The following is a 23,673-nucleotide window of genomic DNA, read 5'->3' as shown; positions in this document are numbered from 1 at the left end:
AGTTTTCTTCCCGCAAAAAAAAAGAAAATAAACACCCAAAGACTTATGATTCTTTTTTACACCAACAACAACTTCTCTAGCTATTAAGAAACCAAATAGTGGCCATTCAGTGTGGAAACAGGGGAGGGGAGAATAGGGTTTAAGACACAGCAGAATTCAAAGCTGTGCTGCTGAGGTCACCAGAGAAACTTTTTACAAGGTTGTTGCAGCTGCGTGCTTTTGAGCTCTCAGAAATAAGTGACGCAGGCGGTTTCAGAAGTGAAAAAGCCAAGTGAAGTTTTCAAAAACAGAAATACTAACTAAAATATCTTAACATTCACTTTTCCTCTAACACCTGGTAGAGATTAAAAATGCTAAAACATGAGATGGCATAAAAAACTTCAAATCTACCAGCCTGAAGGAAAGCAGCATTCTGTTATTCACATGAACAAAACCTATTACCTCACAACCACACACACAAAGTCCCCAAATCAAAGGCAGCACAGTAAGAAAAGAACAAAACAGACACAAATATCAACTCTAGATTGAAAGACTTCCATTTCAGAGAATGATTTATAACTTTTACAAGATGTATTCATGTCAGTGAGCTTCCTCCAAGCTATGATTTGGAGCTTGCAGGGGTACCTGGACCTGGAATGTTGCATTTCCTCTCACCTCCAGCTTGCCCCTGCAAAGCTCTGTTTATTTAATTACTCATTTAGAATACACTTATCATGTCTGGACAACCAACAAAATTACAGCAAACCATAAAGCCCCATACAAAAATTGAAGAGGTAGCTTCTTCACCCTGTGAGACTTCTACAAAGCTCAACTGTGTCTAATCAAAGACTACTGTTGACACCTCACAAAAAGATGTCCTGACTTGTGAAACAATTTTGAGAGTGGTAATTAAAAAATTAACAACACAATAAACACCTAACAAAGGCATCATCTCGGTTTAAGAAATCCAATCCTTCCACTAGGCTGGAATATTCAAGCTAATTGTATCAGGGAATTAACTGGAAGGACATTAATGACTAACTATTCTCAGTACTGTAACTCAAAGCAGACATACATTTTTTTTGCTCAAGGCACAGGAGAGCTCAGAACTCTATTAGTCCTTAGTTGTAAGGAGAAATCTTTGTTCAGCAACACATCAAAGTATATACAACTCAATTCCTTCCCTCAAAGGTAAACAAGAAAAACCAAAAAGCAGTCCTACTATCTAGACACAGACCAATTACTTGGGTCATCCTGGGTTTTGAAAATACACATTTTTGCCTGGAAATCCAAACTACACTCACATAACAAGTAGCATTTGGATTCCAGTAGTCAAAAGCAAGCACTGCACAAAGGCTCTGCACGTATCTGTGAAGTTGTCTGTACAATGGAAAATGCCAGAAAAAAGCACGTGCAAGCAACCAGGATTTGTAGCAAGGAAGCCTTTGGGGGAGGTGGGTAAATTTGAATATTTATCTTAAAGGTTACTATTCAAAACATATGGGTGTTATTCTCTTATATGGAAGAAGAGAATCACTAGCTCTTTAAAGGAAGGATAAGAAAAAAGAAACACCCAAGGATTTAAAAGTATAGCCAACAGTGAACTTGGTAAGTTGAATTCAGCCCTGGAGAAACACCAATATACTTCAAAATGCATGAGGGGAATGCTGCTGGGAAGGATAACATCAGGAAAAAAGGTGGTCAGGCACTGGAAGGGGCTGCCAAGGAAGGTTTGGAGTCCCCATGCCTGGAGGTGTCCAAGGAGCACCTGGGGGTGGCACTCAGTGCTCTGGGCTGGGGACAAGGTGGGGATTGTTCACAGGTTGGACTTGATGGTCTCAGAGCTCTTTTCCAATGTGATTCTGTGACACACTAATAATTGCAGTGTCCAGCATAAATGAAAGGCTAACATGCTGCTAGATCAGGCATTCCCCGTCTTCTCTTGCCTGTCATAAAGACCAGGAAGAACTAGAGAGCCAAACTTCTCCTCACTGACATGCAGCAGCCCCTGGCTGTGTCAGCCCCTGGGACAGGACACCTGTAAGGAGTCTGTGCTCCATCTGTACCCACAGCAGAGAGGCTGAACTGCCCTAGCACTGGTCAGGGGCAGATGGTACATGAGAGAAGCTCTTGGAACTTCTCCTTCTTCATGGAAAGCAAATTCCTTGCCTCATTTTTTTGTTTTTTTCTCACTAGGCATTCAAGAGTCTAGCTGATACTGCTTTCACCCTGTGAAATTCAGCCTCTGTAGCCACTCATTAGGAAGCAAATATATTCTCCATTTCAAGCACATGCTGTTTCACCAAGGATTAGGGGTGCAGCAACTTGGAAGTAATGTAAGAGTCATGCATCTGTAAACATGCCTTTTGCACAAAAGGAACATTAACTATGAATGGATCAAATCCTTCACTCCTGATTTTACATACTGCACCACTCCATCTACCTCAAAACTAATTTTCTTGGGCCGCAGCTCAGGGTTATGCCCTTGCTTTGCCAATGCAATGGCCATAAAACAGGAAGGCTATCTCAGACTACATTGACTATCCCTCAGCCTCTTCTTCAGAGCACATTAAATCTTGTCAAAACCATCTGCTTCAGCTGCCACACAATTAAACACAACAGCAGAGGGCTGTTTTTTAGCTGGATTTATGCACCAGAAATCACTCTAAGTAGGAACCCTGGATACGTGATATTAAAGAAAACCATTTCGTGGCCTCTGAGACTGTTTATCAGCTATAATCCCATTAGCATTAAAACTTGTTTTACTCTGATTTTCTTCCCCCCAGCACTGTGGTGCATAACCATTATGACCTTCTGCCATAAGGTTTGTTTCAGTAGCAAAAAACTCTTTGAGGTCGGTTTGTGCAACTGAAGCAAGTCCTACAGAAGAAAAGATCTAGAGTTTCACTCACCCAGGAGGTGACAACCTCCTTTCAACTGGTCAGAAACAGCTCTGCACAAGCAGTAGAGCTACTTGAGCTCATGAAGTGCTCTTCCACTTCAGCAACTCGACATTCCCAATACCAAATCTATGCAAGATGGAAAATATCCTAAACCCATCCAGTTCCCTCTGTTTTAAAGGTCTGGCATGGTCACAAAATGGAGAAAACCAGGCAACATCTGACACAGCAACACCTTCAAAGACAGAAGTAAAAGCAAAAGCATCGTCCAAACCCTTGCAACCAAATATGTCTGCTTTGTAATGTGCTTTCTGAATCACTGACAGGTCATTTCCCCAGATGTTCCCTCAGAGCAGCCTTGCTAGCAGAAGAAAATCTGAATTCTGCCAAGCTCACTGTGCTGGTACAAGAAGGACTTCAAGCTACCAACACGCTGAGAAGTGGTATACTACAAGGAATTACAACAGCGCTTGTCACACCAGAATCTCCTCCAGGAAAAAGATGGCATGCAAAACCTGTGTTTGCTCACCACCAGTACCCCACTGTGAATCTCTGCCCAACCTGCATGCAGGCAGAGTGCCATCCCAACACATGGGTTTGGAATTCGGCAGCCAACAGACCATCCACAAGCATCAAGTGTGATAGCTGTGGGCAGGAATCCCAGCCCAGAGAGACCAAACTGCTGTCTCTTCTGAGCTACTAAGCCCACAGTTAATAGAATATAGAAATCCCTACTCCCACTTGTAGCAGGCTTAAAAAGCAAAATTTTAAAAATGGAGAGGTGTAGACAGAAAAGGAGTCATTACAGTAAAGCAAAAAATGAGATAATTATTTTGTCTCTAAGAACACGGAGGAGAAAATACTCAAGGAATTTATCAAGGGATATTTTGAGGCCTCTATGGTTAGCTGATAAACCTTTTGGGTGACTTTATGATAACAAGGCCTTTAAGATAACAAAGACATTGGCGGAGCACAGCTCTGACCTAGATCAAAGCTGCAAATTAGGGCAACTCTTTCTAAACAGGTGTTTGATGGCTTTTCACCTCCCTTAAGGAAAAGCTTAAAAGCTATCCCAAATCAGCACTGGCAAACTTTGAATTTTACAGGAAATAAATCAGACACATCTCATAGAAATGAAACAAGAAGACCATCAAGGGCTAGTGACTCCTTCAACATATTTGTCCTCATGCACAGAGAGAGGAAAGATTTAACAAAAGCTGTCTGAAATATGGAATGGAAGCAGAGCAGGGCTCCCCTCACTGGACATGGACACGGACACAGACACTGTTACCTCTGTGCAGAACTATGTGGTCGATCATGTTGCGTTTGTATTTGGTGTGGTAGAGACAGAGAGGGCAGCGAAGGTCTTTGGGTCCTTCCTCGGGGACCGCCGAATGCCCGGCCTCCACGTGCATAGTAAAAGCAGATCTGTGAGAGAGGAGGGACACAAGGGCAGCAGTCAGGAGAGCAGCAGCGAGGTGCCACAGCTCTCTATAAGGGACGTGTGGTGTACAGAGCTGCAGATGCCACTCAGCCCTGTCCGCACGGCCCCGCAGAGGGGCTGCTCACATGAGCAGAGGAATCTGCAGGCTCGCAGCCTCAGAGCAAGAACACTCGTCGTGACAAGATATTCTGCTGCATGGGCTGCTCTGTTATAGTCACACTGCTATAGTTAAAGATAGCAAAAGAATTCCCATCCTTCATGCTCATTATCTGTCTTCAGGCTGAAACGTTCAGTGCGCTTTCTCTGGTGAAGGTTAAATTTTTAGCAAGTTGGACAAAATCCGTCAACTGTTCTGGACTTGCAGAGGGGAGGACAAACTTATTTCAGGCAGAAAACATCCTTAACTATCTTGATCTAACCACATGACCTTTAGACAGTGGGTACCAAAGGGATTTGTGTTCATGCAGTGAGTTTGGCACTGAGTGGTTTAACTTTTACATCATCAGCTCTAATGATCTGAAAACCCAAGACTTAGAATACTGTATTTATTAGTGTGGAAGAATGAATGAATACTTCACAGTACTTCTGAACCAAAAATTTCATGCTGGCATTACACTGGCTGCACACTTACAATTTGCAAGAGATATTCATAACAGAAGAAATTAACTGTACATCTATTGAACCACAAGCCCAGCTACTGAAACCAGAGCTATCCCTAAACTTGGACCACTGGTAATTTTTTCCTAAAGCAGTGCTAAACCTTGCAAAAGCTAACGGGCTTGACACATTGAACTAGAGTAAAAAGTGGCTTTGGACCCAATCCAGCAATCACAGGTGTATTTCTATCAACTTTGGTCATCGCTCTCATGCTTTAAAGTTTCTAGGGTGACTTGAAGAGGGGATTGGCATGTTTCTGGGGATTTTTTTTGCCTCCTCCTCCCCTCTTTTTAAGACAAAAAATATGCTGCTATGAACATGTTTAAATGATTCCTGATTTATTTCATAGTATCAGGGTGAAAGAACATGGTACTTGCAAGACAAAGACAGATTAAACCTGTAAAATTTTGGTAGTATTTAAGACAGAGAGCAATCAGGATACTGAACATAAGCAGCAAATTTTAACATGGGGAGATGAAGCAACAAAGGGTAGAGATGTGTAACTAGAGGCTATTCCCATGTGGATTCTCCCAGGTTTGTGCTCAGTATTTTCTTCAACAGAACTCCTTCCCTTGATCCAGTCCTACTGTTTACTGTCACTCTTAACAAGTTTAAGACCTCAAAAGTCAGCTCAGGGTGTTATGCTCAAGTACCCAGCACATCAGGAGGAAATGGTGAACTGCACAGGTGTCTTTTTCTCTTTTCTTACAGAAGAGCAGCTAAAAACACACACACGCGCACACACACACACACACACACACACAGAAGGCACCAAACCCTTGACTTTCAACAACTGGATTTTCTAAAATGTCTCTGTATGCTATTAGATATGCTAGAGAATAACATCTTTCTATCACTTAACCTAGAAAGATTGGGGGGAAAATAAAATTACATGAGAAGGGTTTCTTCAGTAAGGTGAAATAAATTCCCCTGTCACTGCTGGACACTTTGATTGTCCCATATTTCATGCTGGTTGCATGTGGAAATTACATTATTTCTGCAGAGAAAATTTTCACACTTAAGGACAAAGGGATTATGAAATGATAGTTTTTGATTCTCAGAGAATCTTAGAGAAGTAAGGATGGGTGCAGCAGAACTGCCACGTTGGACTTCCAGAGGGCAGACTTTGGCATGGTTAAGGGACTGGTTGAGAAAGTTCCCTGGGAGGGCATCCTGGAGGACAAAGGAATCCAGAACACTGGATGTTCTCCAAGGAGAAAATCCTAAAGGTGCAAGAGCAGACTGACTCCATGTGCCAATAGAGAAATGTGTCTGGAACTTGGGGGAAAATGAAGAGTTTATGACTTTATTGCGCCAAGTGGACAGTGGGGATGTTGCGGACCTGTTGGCCTCAAGTTGCACCAGAGGAGATTTGGATTAGAAGTAAGGAAAAAATTCTTCCCAGAAAGGGTTGTCAGGCACAGGAAGAGGCTGCCCAGAGAAGTGGCTGAGTCACCACCCCTGGAGGGATTTAGATGATGTGTGGATGTGTCATTAAGGCTTGGCACTTCTGGGTTAATGGTTAACTTGATGATCTTAAGGGTCTTTTCCATCCTAAACAATTCCTTGATTCTGCAACCTACTGCAACTTGTTGTCTGCAGCAGATGGTAGCGGCTGTTGCAGGAGAGAAGAAAATGGATTACATGGATGCTGCTGTGATCTGGCATGGCATTTCTTACACTGCTCGCCCTGGTCGGCAGTGGCCATGCTCCTGTTAGCCATCAAAGACCTCAGAAGTCTTTTCAAGCGGTGAAAAAGAAAACCCCTTACGTTTTCAGTTCATCTGTTTTGCACAGTACTTACTTAAAGCCTGTATAAAAGGAACAATCTTTGCACTTGAAGAGCTTCTTCCCTCCGTGCTTGTCGCGGTAGTGGCGCCGGATGCTCTGTATGTAACCCGAAGAGAATTCACAAAATTCACAGTTGAGGATGGCTTCCGCTTTTTCCACTCCTGCAGCACTCCCAGAGAGTGGGATTGGGCTGATGTTGTTGTTGTTCCTGGCCAAAGCTGCAGACTGGTAGTGGTTCAACTGCTGCTGAACGTCAGGAGGCTCCGAGTATGAAGAGTCTGCAGGGAAACAGAGCAGAGCTGTTATTCCAGGTGGATCAACAAATCTCAAAAAGGTCTGATGGTGCCTGCTCCAGAACTACTGGCTTTTGGAGGGAGGGCGGATTGACCAAGCTGCTGGTTATGAAACTAATCCTGCTTTCTGAAGGGATTAAGAGGTGCAGTGCGTCTTAATCTAATTTAACGTGTATTCTACAATTTATAAGGTGAGAAATATAAATTACACTTTTTTAGATCTGGTTCAGGGAGTAAATGAGTGACACATTTAAATGAAAGTAGTGTAAAAAGAAGCCTGATTTTAAGACACCTAATTTTTGAAGGCAAAGCCCATTAATCATACTGCCAAATGTTTTATGTGTTTGGCACATAAATCAGACCAGATCCTCTCAAATATCTTAAGCCCGTTCACACAAGGTGAAGATCTGGCACAGGGTATGTGTAAATAATCTATCTATATGGAAAAAAAAAGGAAAGAAAGAAGAAAAATAAATGTATACTCTTCCCTACTCAGGCTGATGATGTTAGAAATTAAAGCATCATTGGAAAAAAAAAATGTTTAATCATAAATTCCAGAAAAGCAAACTTTCAAACTGATGCCTGGCCATACTGAGAAAAGATCTCTAAAGACACATCCCTTCTACAAGCCAGCAGAACTCTGCCACACCATTTTAATGGCATGTGGAGGAACAGAGTCCAGAGATACCTCAGTACTGAAACTGAAAGTTGCAGTATGTTGGTTGGATACCCCAAAAAAGGAGTGTGGGGGGAGGGAGGGTGATGTTGAACCTTTCCCAACACACTGCTTGAATGTGGAGGTTAGGAATTCATCTGCTTTGTTCTACATAACCCACAGCTGCCCATGAATGGCACAAATCAAAGCAGATGAATAAAGTACAGATGAATTTCAGTGCAATTTTCCTGAATAGAAGACAAAAGGCTCTTTTCCTAAGCTTTCTAGAAGGGGGAAGAAAAGCTAGGGGAGGGGTGAGGTGGGAGGGAAGTCAGGACACAAACTGTACCAGCCACCTCCTGTTTTGATGTGTACTTCATTTTCCAAAGCAGAATTCCCCAAGGCTAGATATATAAGAATTCCCTAACAGACACATTTGTGGGAACTTAACACCATCCATTCCAACCAATTAGTATGGGGAAACAAAAGGCAAACAGGCCTATACAACACTGAGTGTGGGGACTTCCCCACCTGTCTTCAAAAGAGCAAAATGCCTGCTTTCTTTTCCCACTACCACAGGCTGGGGTTATACATGCCAAGAAATGAGTAGCAAATAATAACAATAAAACAAACCAAACCAAACCCTGAAATAAAACAGATACAGCAGGTACATGTCTCCAGGCTCCCCTGGCTTCACCACCAGGTGTATATGCCAAAGAGAAAGGCAGAGACATGAAAGATTCTGGTAAAATGAATGAAATTTGGTTTTGTTTTTCTTATCCAAGCCCCATGAGCTGAGTGAGGCTGGATTACAACGCAGTGTTTATCATCCCTTGCTTCCACCACTTCCACAGCACGTTTGTGCACCAGGAGGGCTCACAGTGAGCTCCACCTGTTTAAATGTCAAGGCTTTCCTTCCCTTGTGTTGGAAGCAGGCTCCCCACATCCTTTACTTTGGCACAGGACAGCCCTGAGGAACTGTGAACCCTCTGCAGAAGTCTCTTTTCTCTCAAAGGCAGCAACTGTGTACTCACTCTGCCTTGGAACAGAACCTTGAGAGCTCAGATGGGATTTCCTGACTCACTTCTCTGGGCTACCAGGTTCAGTGATTCTAAAAGTCCAAAACACTGCTACACAGATCTCCTGGAAAGGGTAAGGCAGCCTAAAAAGAAAGTTTGAAAAGAGCATTCGAAACTGGGGTGTTTATTTTGTTTTGTTTAGTTTTTTGGGTTTTTTTAAGTGTACTAGTCAAATTACTCTTAGGGTATTAAAGTCTACTTTGTGGCTCACTTGTTCCCCTCCTCAGGAAGAAAAGATCAACAATTTCCACCACATCACCAATGTTCCTGGCCAAAGTCCCAGAGATATCCACGGGTAAGAAAGCTACAGGTCTAAAAACCATTATTTTCAGGAGAAGGAAGTTCTGCTGTTGTCTGCAAGATCTACTGTACTTCAGATGTTTTTACTCCTCCTATCATCTGGTGTCTATTATTCCAGCTTTCGGACTTTCCATTGGTTATTTACACAGCCCTGTGGAATCTGGTCTGTGGAAACTGCAGAAGCAGATAGTTCCGTGTCAATTCTCAAACACACACACACACACACACACACACAAAAATGCCTATCAAGTAGCTTTCCCTGTCATCATGAATAGCCAGAAGAAAATTCTACCTTTTACACTGGCCACCTCACAGTTTTTCAGTTTATTGCTTCATTACACTTAAAAGAGTTATGACATTTAAAGGAATTTTAAAAAGCCACCTGAAGAGTTCTTCCAGTGAGCTGTACCCTTGAACAATGGCAGCATGCATGGCCCAGTGTACTCCTTGCCTTTTCCCATGCCAAATCCTTCCATCACGCTTGCTGCAAACTTGTTGCAGTGCAAGATTTAGCACTTCCTGAAGGAAAACACTCAGGATTAACACATGTGCATAGGGCTTCTGTTGGTGCCAGGGAGCTCTCTTGGCATGAAGGTGCAGCCCAGCTCCACCAGGAACACCCTGGACAGAGCCCACAGCTGACTGAAGACATGGGAAGTTTTCCACTGGGCGTATCGTGCCCACTCCAAAACCAGCAGAGGCAGTGAAATGACAGCAACTGACCTGAGCCTGCCTCCAAAGATGCATCTGGCACACAGCACAAAGCAAATTGCCAGCAAATGAGAAACAGTGGGTGGGGTTGAGCATTTGAACATTTTTTTTAAAATTTATTTTTTCAAAAGCAGTGTCTTACAGAAGGGTCAGGGGATGCATATCCAGAGTCACAGAGCAACAGCACTGCTTCAAAAACGTCATTTTAACTTGCTCTACTCCTGCTGGAAGAGTGGGGTGATGCTCCAGACACATTTTGGAGGTGTTGTCCCAACAATGGGATGCCAGGCTGGAGGACGAAGAAGGAAAGGAGCAGAGCTTTTCCTTCAGAACTGACCCAAAAACTGAGTCATGGCCGTACACAATTCAAGTTCCATCTCTTCTTTTTCCTGCACCCCCAGGCACAAAGGGCTGGGTGCACTCTGATAAGTGTTAACAACCTTGGCCTAGAGCAGGAAGAGGGTTTAGCCATCCATGTGTGAAACAAGCAAAAAAGGCCCTAAAAGCCTATGAAATCAGAAAGCAGAAAACATTTAAAATAAGCAAAAGGAAGATGTAAGAAAATTTGTATTAATTACATGTAAAACACAACATCAGCAAATAAACACGAATGGAAGGGAAATTAAGAAAAATTAAACACCAGGAAGTACCATTTACATTTTAAGGAAAAAAGGCACTTTTTTTTCCCCCCACTCAACAGCCTTGAGGCAGCACAAGAAAATAAAGCATATTCAGTGAAAGGGAAGAAAATGGAACACTTAGCCCTGACTCATTTGAAACAATCAAACAAACAAAAAAAGCCCACACCCAAAACACTGAGACTCCTTTTTAAAGACCAATTTTATTCAAAACGAATGGAAGGACTTAATTGTGCAACTCCAAAAACAAGACAACAGCATAGGATGAACTGAGATAAATGAAGGACACGTACAGTTGTGTCACGAGGCAAAAATTAACAGTGATCGCTGCAATTAAATATTGAAAGAACAGTGGCAATGATGTGAATCTCAGTTTTGAGATTTTACATATGGCACCTACCTACAAATTACCTGCACAAGACAAATAACAAGGCCAACAAATAATGCAACCCCTGCCAGCACCTATGGATCTGAAAGGCATTGCCTTTCCTTAGCATAGAAGAGAGTTTTTATACCCAAAATTCCAGAAGTTGAAAGGAAGACAGGAGAAATGATTTCCACGTGGTGATTTATCTAAATCTGTATCGAAATTACTGCTGCTTTCTGGTAAGAACACACAAGTTTCACTGTGTTTCTCCAGAGGTATTTTCAGAATGCCTATAAGACTAAAATCCCTGGTCAGGAATGCTGTCACTCTGAAAACTTCATCCAGAGTACAGTCCCAAAGTCTGGAACAAATGAGTCTGCCAACAAATCTGGAAGCTCCTACCCCAGCCAAAAGAGCAAGGCAATACAGTAATGAAAATTCAACTTGATTCCATGCATACCCCGGGGTCACACACTGGGGGGAAAAAATGTACAAAGAAAATATACAATGAAAACCCACCGCAGAAGCTAAATGAAAACCTAAAGTTTCACTGGATCCTGTGCAGCATATAACATGTTTGAGATACCTAAACCAAAACAAAACTTTGGGATCGCTTCCAGGTGAAAAAAATGCAGTTTCTGATCCTGAACTGAAAACATAAATTCACACAGCAATTCAGTGATGTTTCAGTTGTTTGTAGGTATTTTCAGAGGTATGAGCCAACACCATATGCAAAGGCAAAACACTTCCACAAGACTCCCAAACACAACTAGAGGCCAGAAATTCACCCAGACACATCTAAGTAAGAGACACTGAGCAACAACTGAGAAAGAAGAGGGAAAAGGACTTATTACAGGGAAGAAATTAAAGGACTGCTTTATCCTTTTAGGGTGGACAGAACCAGACATATGTAATATAAACACTTTTATGCCTGCACAGTGATGGATAGGGGTGGAGGGAGGAAGACTACTCAGGAAAAGCAGCTGTTGGAGTGCACTGCAAAGTGACGTTATTGAGTTTAAAGAATTTTAATAATTTAATAGCTCAACGACCAAGAGGAGTCACTGGGAGATAAAAGTGAAGACATCATGCTCTCCTGATATATGCACACAGAAACATCAACCAGTCAAAAGAGACCAGTGTTTGTAAGAACAGTGAAACTGGGGACAGAGATGTTTGGCTCATGAGATAAGGAAAAAACCCAAAGGGAATGTATAAATAAAAGAAAGTGCTTAGTAACACTTTGTGAGGGGAAAAAAGGAAATTAAATATTAATATAGACCTAGGACAGTCTGGATCTGCAAAGAAATGTTCTAGAGAGACTAAGAGGAAAATATTTGGAATGCAATTTAATTTTATCCAAATTCATTCATAAAAATGAAATTTCTACAAAGAACGACAGAAAAAAACCCCAAGGATTTCAGAAAAGCAGAAGTCTCATCTGGATAAAAATTTGTAGAACCAAGTAAAGATGCAATACTGCATGAAAGAACACCAACAAACAACATAAGGCAAATTGCTATTTTAAAATGCTTAAGATAAGCGTAAGGGTGGAACTTAGGAGATTTAGGACCACAATCCCTTCCAAAATTCGACGGGACTCAAAATCACCAGCTGACTGAGTGGCAGGATTGCACATAGCCATGAATGGCAACAGCTTGAAAAGTGGGAAGGTGGCAAAGCAGGGTGCCATACAAAGATTGTGAAGACTGCACACATTTGTTCACTTTATGCCACACAGCACTGACCTGGAAGGAAGAGTACGTGGGAGGGTGAAATGTTCTGGCAATAAATTAAGCTGAAGGGAGGGGAAGAGAGAATAGACTCAGAGAGATGCAACTAAACATTCATGAAGAAGCTCAGGGGAACCAGACAGAGCAAGTCTTATTCACTGTATGTTTAAAATACGAGTGTCAGCCTAGTCCTCTACCTAAATTCTGACTTCTGCTTAAGAACCTTTACATTGCCAGAATGTTATGAGTGATAGATAATAGAAACAAGTTATGTACCCTTGCATAAAAAAGCAAAGAGCAATCACAAAGTAAAGAAAAGAAAACCCTGGAATAAAATCACCATTTAAGGATATATACACCACTACTACCCCACAAAAAACAGCAACAAGCCCAAACCAAAACAGCAAAAACAACAACCAAATGAAGAAAACCCCCAAACAAAATCAAAGCTAGTGGAATTTATTTCAGCTTTATCTCTAAAGACCACTTCTTGGATTATGACAAACTAGCTTTTGTGAGAAGGATATTATATGTATTTCTAAGCCTCAGAAGAGAGCAAAGAGAAAGGCACATGAACTATGCAACCTTGGTTATTCAGAAAAGGTGAGAGAAGCTATACCCATATTTCTCTGTAACTTTGAATTTCCTCTGAAATTGTGTCCTATAGCTCTGATCAGGACTGAGACAGCACAGAGGCCATGCAGCTTCTTGTGCTAATAGCCAAGTAACTTCCAAGAGACATACATTTTGCCTATTAAGAAGGAAATAATAAATAATTTTTATTATCTAAATCACTTCCACAGACTCTCAGCCTACTGCCTGTACAAGAATTTTGGAGTTTCATAGTTTCATAGTTGCCTGTAAAATATTCTGTAAAAGATGATGCATTTGAAAGCAGGAGGAACTAATTAAGATCTATGGAGGAGTAATATAATTGATGAATTAAGTTGTACCAATAAGTATTTCTGTAAGAGATAAGAGATCAGTCCAGGAGATCCCCATGCCCCTCTCTTTTAGAGTATCCCACACTACCAGAAATTCCCCTTTGCATGAACTTTCATGGCAGGCCTCACCCTGCTCTGCTGATGCTGTGATTTGGAAGGATCAGTTTAGTGCTCAGGAAATGCTTCACCATAACTTCTAGTTATCACTTGTTTTCATCTCTTCTCCCCACAACAGTATTTCTTTCCTGGCCTCAAATCAATCTAACTTTTCTGCTCTTCAGGTGACTTGGCCACTTACTGGTCCCATTTAGGTTGCACACAACCCTCTCACTGTAGACAGAATTAAATTCCATTGCTTAAATACAGGATTGCACTTAAAATCAAGATTTCTGCTACATGTCCAACACTGGGATCTCCATGATCTTAGCTATTTCCATAAAACACATAAAATAAAAAGTTCGTCTAGCTATTCCTTATTCTGCTGAACTCAAACTTCATAAATGGAAGTGCATTTACAGAAGATGGGAACACAAACAGAACTAGAAATAGCTTTAGCAAGACCCTGATTTAACCAATCTGCTAAAACTACTTACTGGTAACAAGCTCTTTTTGGAATTTACGAACTTCTACTTCAACTCATTCTTCACTCAAGACAATGATCTACCAATCAACTTTTTTCTTTTTTATCAGTAGCCATTTGATCCTCATGCTATTATGTTCCATTATTTCCTTCTCACTTTTAAGGGCAATTCATCAGGTAATTTTCACATTTCCTTCGTTATATGACCCTCTACATATTTGTATTAATACAAATACAATGCCACGAGCACACATGTTTCTGTCATCTAAATGCTCACTCTAAGGCTTGAAATGAAGAGTGGGGGGGGGGGAAATAAATTTATCAAGCAACACATTTTGGCATTCTGCTTTAGAACTGGCCCTAAAATTAAAGTGGCAGTATGTGAGTACCAAGGATTCATTCTAACCACAGAGCTCAGGTACCTGAACTTGTGTAATTTGTTCTGGAGACCTCCAGCACACACCTTGACATTATTTTTATTGCCAACAGAAAGTCCTCATCTCTATCACCAGCTCTGAGCTCAGAACACTCCGGGCAGTGTTTTCAAGCACTTGTAGTAACAATGTACCTTAAAGAAGAAATAAAACCAGCTACTTAAATGTCAAATCTTGGGCTGTCAACTATGATGATAACACACATCCATTTCAACAGAGCTAAAATGAGCAAAGAAGTTTTACCCCTCTGCCAAGCAACAAATCCCTCCAGCATGTTTTAAATCAGAGGGATAAACTGGAGTCTCAGGTGACAGGGAGAATATCAGCGAGGCTGACAGAGAAGGCTGTGATATGTGGGTATGATACTCTGCAGAAATGCCCTCTTGCACACCCATGGTCAAGTCACACCCTGTACCCCTTTCATGCCAACAGAATCCTTTTCACTCTGTGTTGAGAGATCACAAATTCCCCAGACACACAAGAGATCAGCATCAACCACTCTGTCCTCTATCCTGAACATGAAAACCAGAGCCAAAAGAAAGCAAAAACCTCAAGGGAAAACAAACAAACAAACAAACAAACCACAACAAAACCACACCCCACAACAGGAGTCAGGATATGCTTATTTCTTTCACTGTGGGTGCTATCAGGTAGCTTCTTTCTGCACCAGATGCTTCCTGCTTCCTTCATTAATTTCTTGACCTGCCCAAACATTTTGTCTGCTCCCAACCCTAGGCAAGCCTTTCAGGGCCACAGCAATCCCATCACAGCAGGGTGGCCAACTCCACACAAGACTGACACCAACCTTCTCCAGCTGCATGAGCTCCAGTCTGCATTCTGCTCCATCTCAGCTTTGCCTTTGCCCATTCAGCTCAAGCACAAAAAACAGCACCAGAAAAAAAAGCACAATGAACAGCGAGCTAACACTCCCCTCAGCACAGCCAATGACATCTCCCTCTGTTCCACCAGCCACTAAACAGTTCTCAACATGCTGCAGGAAAAGGCCAGAAGCCAAACATCTATACTCCAGTGGAAGAGAGCTTCGGAGAACAAGGTCATCCCCCCAGTGCCTCAGGACCTTGGAACAGTGAGGAGTTTGTTCAGGAAAAGTGGAGGTGAACAAGCCCTGTGTTTGTTCCACCAGTCCCTGCCAATCTGATGGAGGAGAAAAGTCCTATCTGATCCAGCATCTGATATTTAGCTTAACACTGACCACAAGGAGTAAGACACACCAAGGAATTACCACAGAGTTTTAAAAGCACTGGGAGGCAGCGTGGTCGCTGTGGGAAGAGGAGACAGCCAAAGGCTGAGGGAAAAGCAGGAACTTGCTCTAGGTTAGAGAAAAAAGGAACACGGCTGGGAAGAATAAAAAAAGCAGCCTGCAGGTAACACAGGTTAATCTGATACTTGAGAGTGAGCATGAGGCATCACTCCCGTGGGGCACAAAAGCAGGGAAACAAGCAGAGTGAGCAGGCAGCTCCTTGCAGCCCAGCTCTAACTACAAAAGCAAAAACATCTTCTGTACTGCAGTATGCAGATCACCATTTAACGTGGATGCAATCCTTCCAACTCACCTGGCAATTAAAGCAATTAGCTGTTGAAGCTCTGCCTGAATTTGCCCTGTAGTCACTACTGGCTCTCTGCCCTTCCAGCCACACTGCACTGAAACAAAAAGGGCCTGAAACTTCAAAAGAGTCTTTGTCCAAGCCCTCCTCCCAAAAAAACCCCAAACCCATAACACATTCTGCTCTAACACCAAGTTTTCTGTCTGTGAGGACTGACCACTGTGATCTTCCCCAGACAGCAGCAGCCATAAAACATGAAGACACACAAGCAACAATAACAGAGAAACAGCAGCAAAGGGGAAGGGACCATCTTAGGAACTTTCTGCCCTGATTGCAAGGTTAGAAAAATATCCCTTATCAAGAGTATCAGTGCACGTGAATAAAAATAAGCAAGTCAGCCACAATCCATTATATGGATTTAAAAGTCTCAACAACAACAAAAAACAGTAGAACCCAAAATCAGGGTAGTGTGTCCAGCCACATGGAAAGCCTGCCTCTCCTCTGAAAGGTGGAAGGCATAATCATGACCCACTGGCACCAGATTTGTGGATTTTCTTGAAACGGTGCCTTGGCTGCCCATAGCTCTCCCCTCATTCTGGTATTACATGAAACTGCTTTAGCAAAACCTGCCAAAGGCCCTCTGCACCCTTCACGAGCTCATCTGTGAGGCAGCACAGAGGAAGACATACAGTCTGATTATGCACTATCTACTTTGAAAAAGTGTACTGAAATGGGAAGGGATTTACAGTTCTGGAACAACAGTCCAAGAAACAAGACTTAGTCAAGCAGTTTTGTGCCCAGCCTAGCTCTGGCAAAGCAAGCAGATGTATTTATATTTCAGTCTCTAGATGAGGCAAAGCTATTTTCCACTGGCAAAGGCTAAAGTTCTGGAAAAAAAAAACTGGAACAGGGTACTGGATGTTTCACTTAGCAGTTTTCAACATATTTGCTGCTGCAATTAATTAAATTTAATTAAGATGTTGACATACCATGTTCTGGGAGACTCAAGAAATCTAGCTCTGACCTCACATGTGTTTTGTGATGTGTGTTGGTATTAATGATAAATCCTGTTTGGTTTGCACAACAGTGAAAAGTATAATTATTGAGCTTCAAGGGCACACAAATAGTGTGCTACTTTCAATAGATCAAAAACTGGTGGCCAGTAAAAAGCAATGGTCTTAAACCACATCAGCATGACTGAGGAGACATTAGAAACCACATCCAGGTCTGTTTAGCCTGGCATTTTGCTGCTTTATTTTGACAATTCAATATTCTTAAACACTAAAATTTTAAAAAGCTATCATTTTGAATTACTGCACGCAGTCATGACACCAGGAAATTGATGAGGTTCCAAATCTGCCAGCCATATGAATAAATAGCAGTGCTTTTTTCTACAACGTGGTTAGGCCAAAGAGGTTATTTTCAAAAAACAAAGGGCAACTCCAAAAATCAGTAACAGCAGCCAGGGCAATTTAGGACAGGTATTTCACAAGGTCTCAAGAAGCCTTTGCTGTGTTTGGAGGCACAACATGAAACTGTTCATCAGACTGCTAAATCCCTCTGCTTTACAGAGTTCATGGCAAGGGGTTGAGCTCGGGTGTCTCTGCAGTTTGTGAGAGGAGGGCAGATCACCACCTCCACACCCCCTGACCACAAACACACTTTTATAACACCATTGGCACAGGCACTGTCTGTGGCCATGTGCTTTGCCCTCAGCTGATGATCCCTCTGCACACAACTCCTGCTTTTCATGTTTTCTCACGTTCAGCCACACAATTTTTGGGTCTTTCTTTGTGTCTTTGCGGCTCTTTCTTATGGAAAGAGATGGGAGCTTTCCCACATGGTGCCTTGGAAATGCAGATTTTTGGATTCCACTGCCTTGCCCTCAACAGGAGCAGAGCTGGGAACACTTACCTGTGACACACAGAGCCCCACAGAATGACACTACCATCAAAAAAAACCCCCAAAAAACCCCATTCTAGCCAGAGATTAACATGAATGCAAGCTCTTATTCTCACAAAGGCTGAAAGAACATGGAAGCAGATCTTGTGAGATTCATCTCATCCTCCTAGCACTTTTTAGTATTTCCATTTACAATTAACTTTTGCTGCTCAAGTTCTCAGAACTATTAGGGAACATTTTAGTATAAATTGAAAATAAGTAAATTCAAACACAGTAAAGAAAACACTCATGCAAATATATAGCAAACCCTCACCATTTCCTTCTTGCAAGACAAAAAATACCTGAGCTATCAGAAGAGCCAAAGAGCATTTTATCACAATGGCAACCTCATTGTGTGAACAAGAGCTGGACACTACAAACCATTCAGTGCCCCTATACTATGAAAACCAGAAAAATAGCACTCATGACCAATATTTTCTGGTTTGTTTTTTTTTTTTTGGTGACTGTTTTAACAACCCCCACAACCAAAATATCGTAATTCCACACACCCCCAAAGAAATGCACATAGTGCTTTACTTCTAGTTAGAAGAGGATACAGTGAAAACAAGTTCTTTATATATTAAAATATTGCCCAGCAGGCGAAGAGGAGTACAATAAAAAAGGCAGGATCTTTGAATGATGTAAAAAAAGCCTTCTCTGCTGACTGATCAAGAGTGACACCATCACCTTCTTATACTACTGCCCTGAGAGATGCACACACACTCTGAATGACTATTATTAATTGGACTAAAGAGGTTGTTACGCTTTCTAATGACAGCTGTCACCAGAATTACAGCTGGCAAGGCTGGGTCTACCCAAAACATTCAGCACCTACTCCACTTTAGCTTAATTTCCATGAAAAGTCTCTCGGGCGCCCCAAAACACCTCTGGGATGTGCAACTGACTACTCCAGATTAGGTCTGCTGCTACCAACACAGAACTGAAGGAGATGAGCCACAGAAATCTGAATACATCACCTCTTTTAATGAATACATGGATCTAAAATAACAAAAGGAAGGGCCATCAGGGACCAATTTTTGTAGGGAAAAGAAGCATCACAGAAGTTCCACTGGATTGCTGTTGCAGAGCAGCTCTATTAATGCACTTTGCTACTACAATTCAATACCCTTCTCCCTCTTCCACATTTTTTCCGAGCTCAACAATTGACAAGTCCTGCCAGCTCCCCTGAATCTCCTACTCCAACCAGAGCATTCATTCACAGGCAGGAACAGCTCCTTTCTGCAAACACTTAAATTACACAAGCCTGCTGCACACCTATAAACCTACAGAACAAGTTCCCTAACAATGGGATGCAGCCTTTTGTCTTCCTTTCACCCCAGCCCAGGTTCACTGCTGCATCCCTGGTGAATTAGCTTTGATCACAGTTCACACTGCAGGTTATTCACACACACCAACAAGACAAAACCCAGCTCCTCTGCACCACGTGAGCCCTTCCTAATACTCCAGCTGGATATAACAGTGCCTGCATTTCCTATTATTGGGACCAGTATTTCATCCAGTCTTGCACACCACCTGTGACTCACAGGTCTGGGCCACAGAGGCAATGGTTTAATGCCTTCTAAAAACCCAAAAAACATGCGATGTCGTAAGAGCAGCCACCATTAACCTGATCTGCAGCCAACTGTATAATGTGAAAAAAAATTACTTAAAGCAGGTTATTCCTTCCCCAAGCAATGCTGAAAATGCTAACGCTATTATTGTAACACCTGTACTTGTCTGATGAGCTCCCCAGTGGGTGGCTTCTATTATTGTCAAAGTGACTTAACCATTAACCCCATTTAAAGATATCTAGCTAATTGGGACAAATTTGGCCTTGGTCTCAGGCTGTAATACAGGTCTAGGTAACAAAGTCAACCCAATGAAATGCTGTTGTTAACAGAGTAATCTTTTTAACTGTTTCTAGGAAGAGTTCTCAAAGGCTGCAGAATTATCCTCTACAGGATATAGCAGGTATCCTGAATTTTAACTCCACTTATAAAGAGTTTGAGGTCCTGGGATAAGCAAAATTTAAAAAAAAAGTAACTGAACCATCCTTCCCAAAACTGAATATTGTCCACATACCAATAACAAAAGACTGCTAACACACAGGAAAGGCTAGGACAGCCACTGAAAATTATTCTCCACTTCTTAAGTCAGTAATGGAACATTTTATCTTAAAAGCAGAAAAAAAAAAAAAAAAAGCAGTAGAACACATCTCAAAATGTACTCAACTTGCTGGATTAGCTTAAACTAATCCAGCAAAAAACTCAGTAGCTCCAGCTCTGTTCCAGACAACCCACTGACAAGTAGGTTGTCTGGGAGCAGCTGGTCTAAATCTCTTGTTAAGATTCTGATTCTTACCCAAGAAGTGACTTGCTAAATCACAAAAATATTTCGTATTTCTTTTTTCCCCTTCAATAAGGTACTTCTATGCGGATTATTTACTTCTTTCAATTCCTTTCAGCCATTTTCTGAACTTCTTTTCTTTCAAACTGATTTCATCCTTAGTTCACCAGTATCCCAAGCAAAACAGCAAACAACAAAATTCCTGCTGTTTAGCAGCTGGAACCACATAAGCTGCTGGAAAAAAAACCTGAAGTATTTTCCCCTCTTTCTGACACACTTTCCATACATTCCAGTCCTCTGATCATCTGCAAATATTCTCCTTCCATGTCAATGAAACTCATCCAGGAATTAAGGTTGGGGTTTCTTTTTTCCAAAGAAGAACTATTCTCTTAACTGGTAGGAAGTGGCACCAAAAGATGCCTCATATGCTACTACTTAAAAAGCCTTAGAGCTTGCTGTGGTACCCTAACACCACCTCTTCTATTTTCTCTGTTTAAACAGTGTCCCTCCCTTGGCTGCTTTCCAAGCATCTTCTACACATCCCTCCAGCACAAGGGGAATAGCAGCTTTCAAAAGAAGCACTGAAAAGGAAACAGTGCTCAGATTATCCTCCCTGCAGCTGAGTATCTGAAGGTACTTTTGATGCCCTCTACGCAACAGACAACAACAATAATTACTCTTCCTACTATTACTGATTAGCATTTTAAGCTTTATCATGTAGTTTCATCAAAGTGCTCTACTCATGAGATTAGATATTAGGAAAAAATTGTTCCCTGTGAGGATGGTGAGGTCCTGGCAGAGGTTTCCCATAGAAGCTGTGGCTGCTTCATCCCTGGAAGAGTCCAGGGTGAGGCTGGATGGGGCTTGGAGCAACCTCGGATAGAGGAAGGTGTCCTTCCCATGGCAGAGGGGTGAAAGGAGATAATCATCAAGGTGCCCCTTCCAACCCAAATCACTCTATGATTCTATGAATATGAAAGAAACTCCGGAGCATGGATGGAATATGAAGATCCCTTTCCCACTGGCTAAGAATGGAAATTATGAGTCTGAAATACTTTCTACAATGTAAATCTCTGCTAGCAAAGCCAGCAGTGACATGTGCCAAAGTCAGCTGGAGCAGTGAGGTAACAAATAATTATAGTATGAGCTGGTGAGGACCTAAAGCAGATCACTTCCTACAACACCATGTTTACTCCTGGTTTTGATGCAACTTGTGGTTTCCTCTTAATGACCAAATGAAGACGCTTTTGGTGCAAAGCTGCCTGCTGCAATTCGGTTTGCAATAAAATTATTAAGCGGCACCTTAGACAATTAAATTCTTTGCTCTGAGCCACCTCTTACCATTAGAGTCCTCCACTTCTTCAGCAGGAGTGTGGTTCTTGGAGGTGTGGTGGGCGTGTGAGGCTGCAAGGTTGACAATGCGGGGTCTTGGTAGTGTCAGTGCTTTCCCATGCACTTTCAAGGAGTGCTCTTTCAGCTGGCTGATTGTCATGGTGGAAAATGAGCAGGAGGAACATTTGTAGGCATGTTCACCTGGGTGAGCGAAATACAGGCAAGTCATCAGCTCACAAAAGAAACAAAATGGGGCCCTCACACTTCTCTTACTGAACTTGGCAGTAAAATTCCCACGGACTCTTCTGCGAAAAGACTGATCCCAAAGGAAACAAGCTATGCATGTCTCCTTGTTGGAGCAGCCTGGAGTCTGTGGATGTAGACACCTGCTTTGGACCAAAGTATCACCTTCTGTCAACTGCAGATCCTTGTACAGCAGCTGATGTCAAGAAAAACAGAGACCAGACTTTCAGCATGCCTGCGTTGCATGGTATGGGAAGAAAACAGACTCTGGGATGAAAATGGAGTAACTTAACCGCAGCACTTCCAAATTTGTTTGGGAGCACAGCAACTAGAGATGGTGAAGTCATTTGTTTCTGCATGCAGCACATCCAGCGTCATTATTAATGAGGCAAGAAGGACACTACAAAACTCTAACAAAGGGTCCTCCACAAACAAAAAAAAAAGTAAAAAAAAAAAAAAAAGGTGCGTGGTGTAATTAAATTTGGGAAAGATTACAGTTTTCCTTACGAAAAACCTCCCAATAGGCAGCATCAATCTTCAAAGAAGTGGCAACCAAGTCAAGGCTGGTGACACATAGCAATGCCAAGTACAAAAGGGTGTATCTACCAAGCTGTGTGTAAGTGTGTTATGAGAAAACACTAAAAGAAGTGAAAGAACAGAAGTAATGCACAGTGGTGGATTTAATTTTGAATATATTCCAAGCCATAGAGACAACAAACAAGAAGAAACAAATCCTGATACAAGATTTGTTTTGTGGGGAGGTATGGAGGCAATTGGAACACAAAGTGAAACCATCCCAACACAAACAATGTGGTATTATATACAGGTGCCAAATTACTGTTTTGGAAGTGCCACTTCCATGTGCAAGAGTAACACTGGCCACATATGAGTTGTACATAAAGTGCCAAAACTAATACAGGAGTGAAATACTCATGAACAGCAACAGAAGAACAAGAGTTTTGGTAATGGATGAAGCAGAAAATGTTTTCCACCTCTTGACAAATCCAGCAAAGAAGGTTCTCAAGCAGCACTGTTTCCCACACCAGAAATAAGTGAACCAAAAGAGAATATAAAAACACACATGGTTTGCAGCCATTCAAAGTAAGCACACCTGAAATGATTAGCAAACATCCTCCATAAAACTCCCACCCCTGTCTTGCAGAAAAGCCATGCTAATCCATCAGGACAAAATCCAAACTCTTAGAAAGCCCTTTCTTGGTGCATCTGAAAAAGAATAGATCACTCGAAGAGTCTGAAGTGGTGAAACAAAAACTGCCCTGCTTGTTTTTTCCAGTGACATTCCTCTCCTGTTACATATTTCCTTTTTACAAACAGAAATACAACATTTCTTGAGTGGCACGCACGACGAGTTGCTCAATGGAACACAACAGTTTAAGGACAGAAGATATTCCAAGGTTACAAGATACCAGTGGGATACAGATATAGACCTTCATGGCTTTGTCAGTGTAAGAGATTCCTGCATGACAATGTGCACCAACCAACTGTTGACTTAAAAGCACCACAAGACATTAAAGCAAATAAAGGATGATTACATACCAAGCAGCCTAGACACACTAATAAATATGCCCACTATTCATTTCCAATGGACATCAAAACTTGAAAAGGAAGCGTCTGATTGCAGAAAAAAAGCTACAGTTTGGCCCAACAGAAGTCTTCTGCACTTTTTTTTGAAAACTAGTTTTGTATCTCACCAAGTGATCATATTAATACGCAAACAAAT

The 23,673-nt window shown here is 41.9% G+C and overlaps 1 protein-coding gene across 5 annotated transcripts in view; it reads right to left on the bottom strand.

Moving 5' to 3' along the window:
• The window catches only part of ZNF462 (zinc finger protein 462), an 87,864-nt gene that overhangs the window by 9,951 nt on the left and 54,240 nt on the right, over nt 1-23,673 (bottom strand). For 4 of the 5 annotated variants that reach the window (XM_021533996.2, XM_021533995.3, XM_077790045.1 and 1 more), the window contains exons 7-9: nt 21,699-21,890; nt 6,785-7,049; nt 4,171-4,307 (exon numbers count right to left, since the gene is read on the bottom strand). In XM_021533996.2, the coding sequence (XP_021389671.2) occupies nt 4,171-4,307; nt 6,785-7,049; nt 21,699-21,890 (594 nt within the window). The remainder of the gene's footprint in view (nt 1-4,170; nt 4,308-6,784; nt 7,050-21,698; nt 21,891-23,673) is intronic. The other variant, XM_021533998.3, reaches the window with a different exon arrangement.

The sequence above is a fragment of the Lonchura striata genome, chromosome Z, assembly GCF_046129695.1.
Source record: "Lonchura striata isolate bLonStr1 chromosome Z, bLonStr1.mat, whole genome shotgun sequence".
Taxonomy (NCBI): Eukaryota; Metazoa; Chordata; class Aves; order Passeriformes; family Estrildidae; genus Lonchura; species Lonchura striata.
This window is presented reverse-complemented; position numbering and strand designations above follow the sequence as displayed.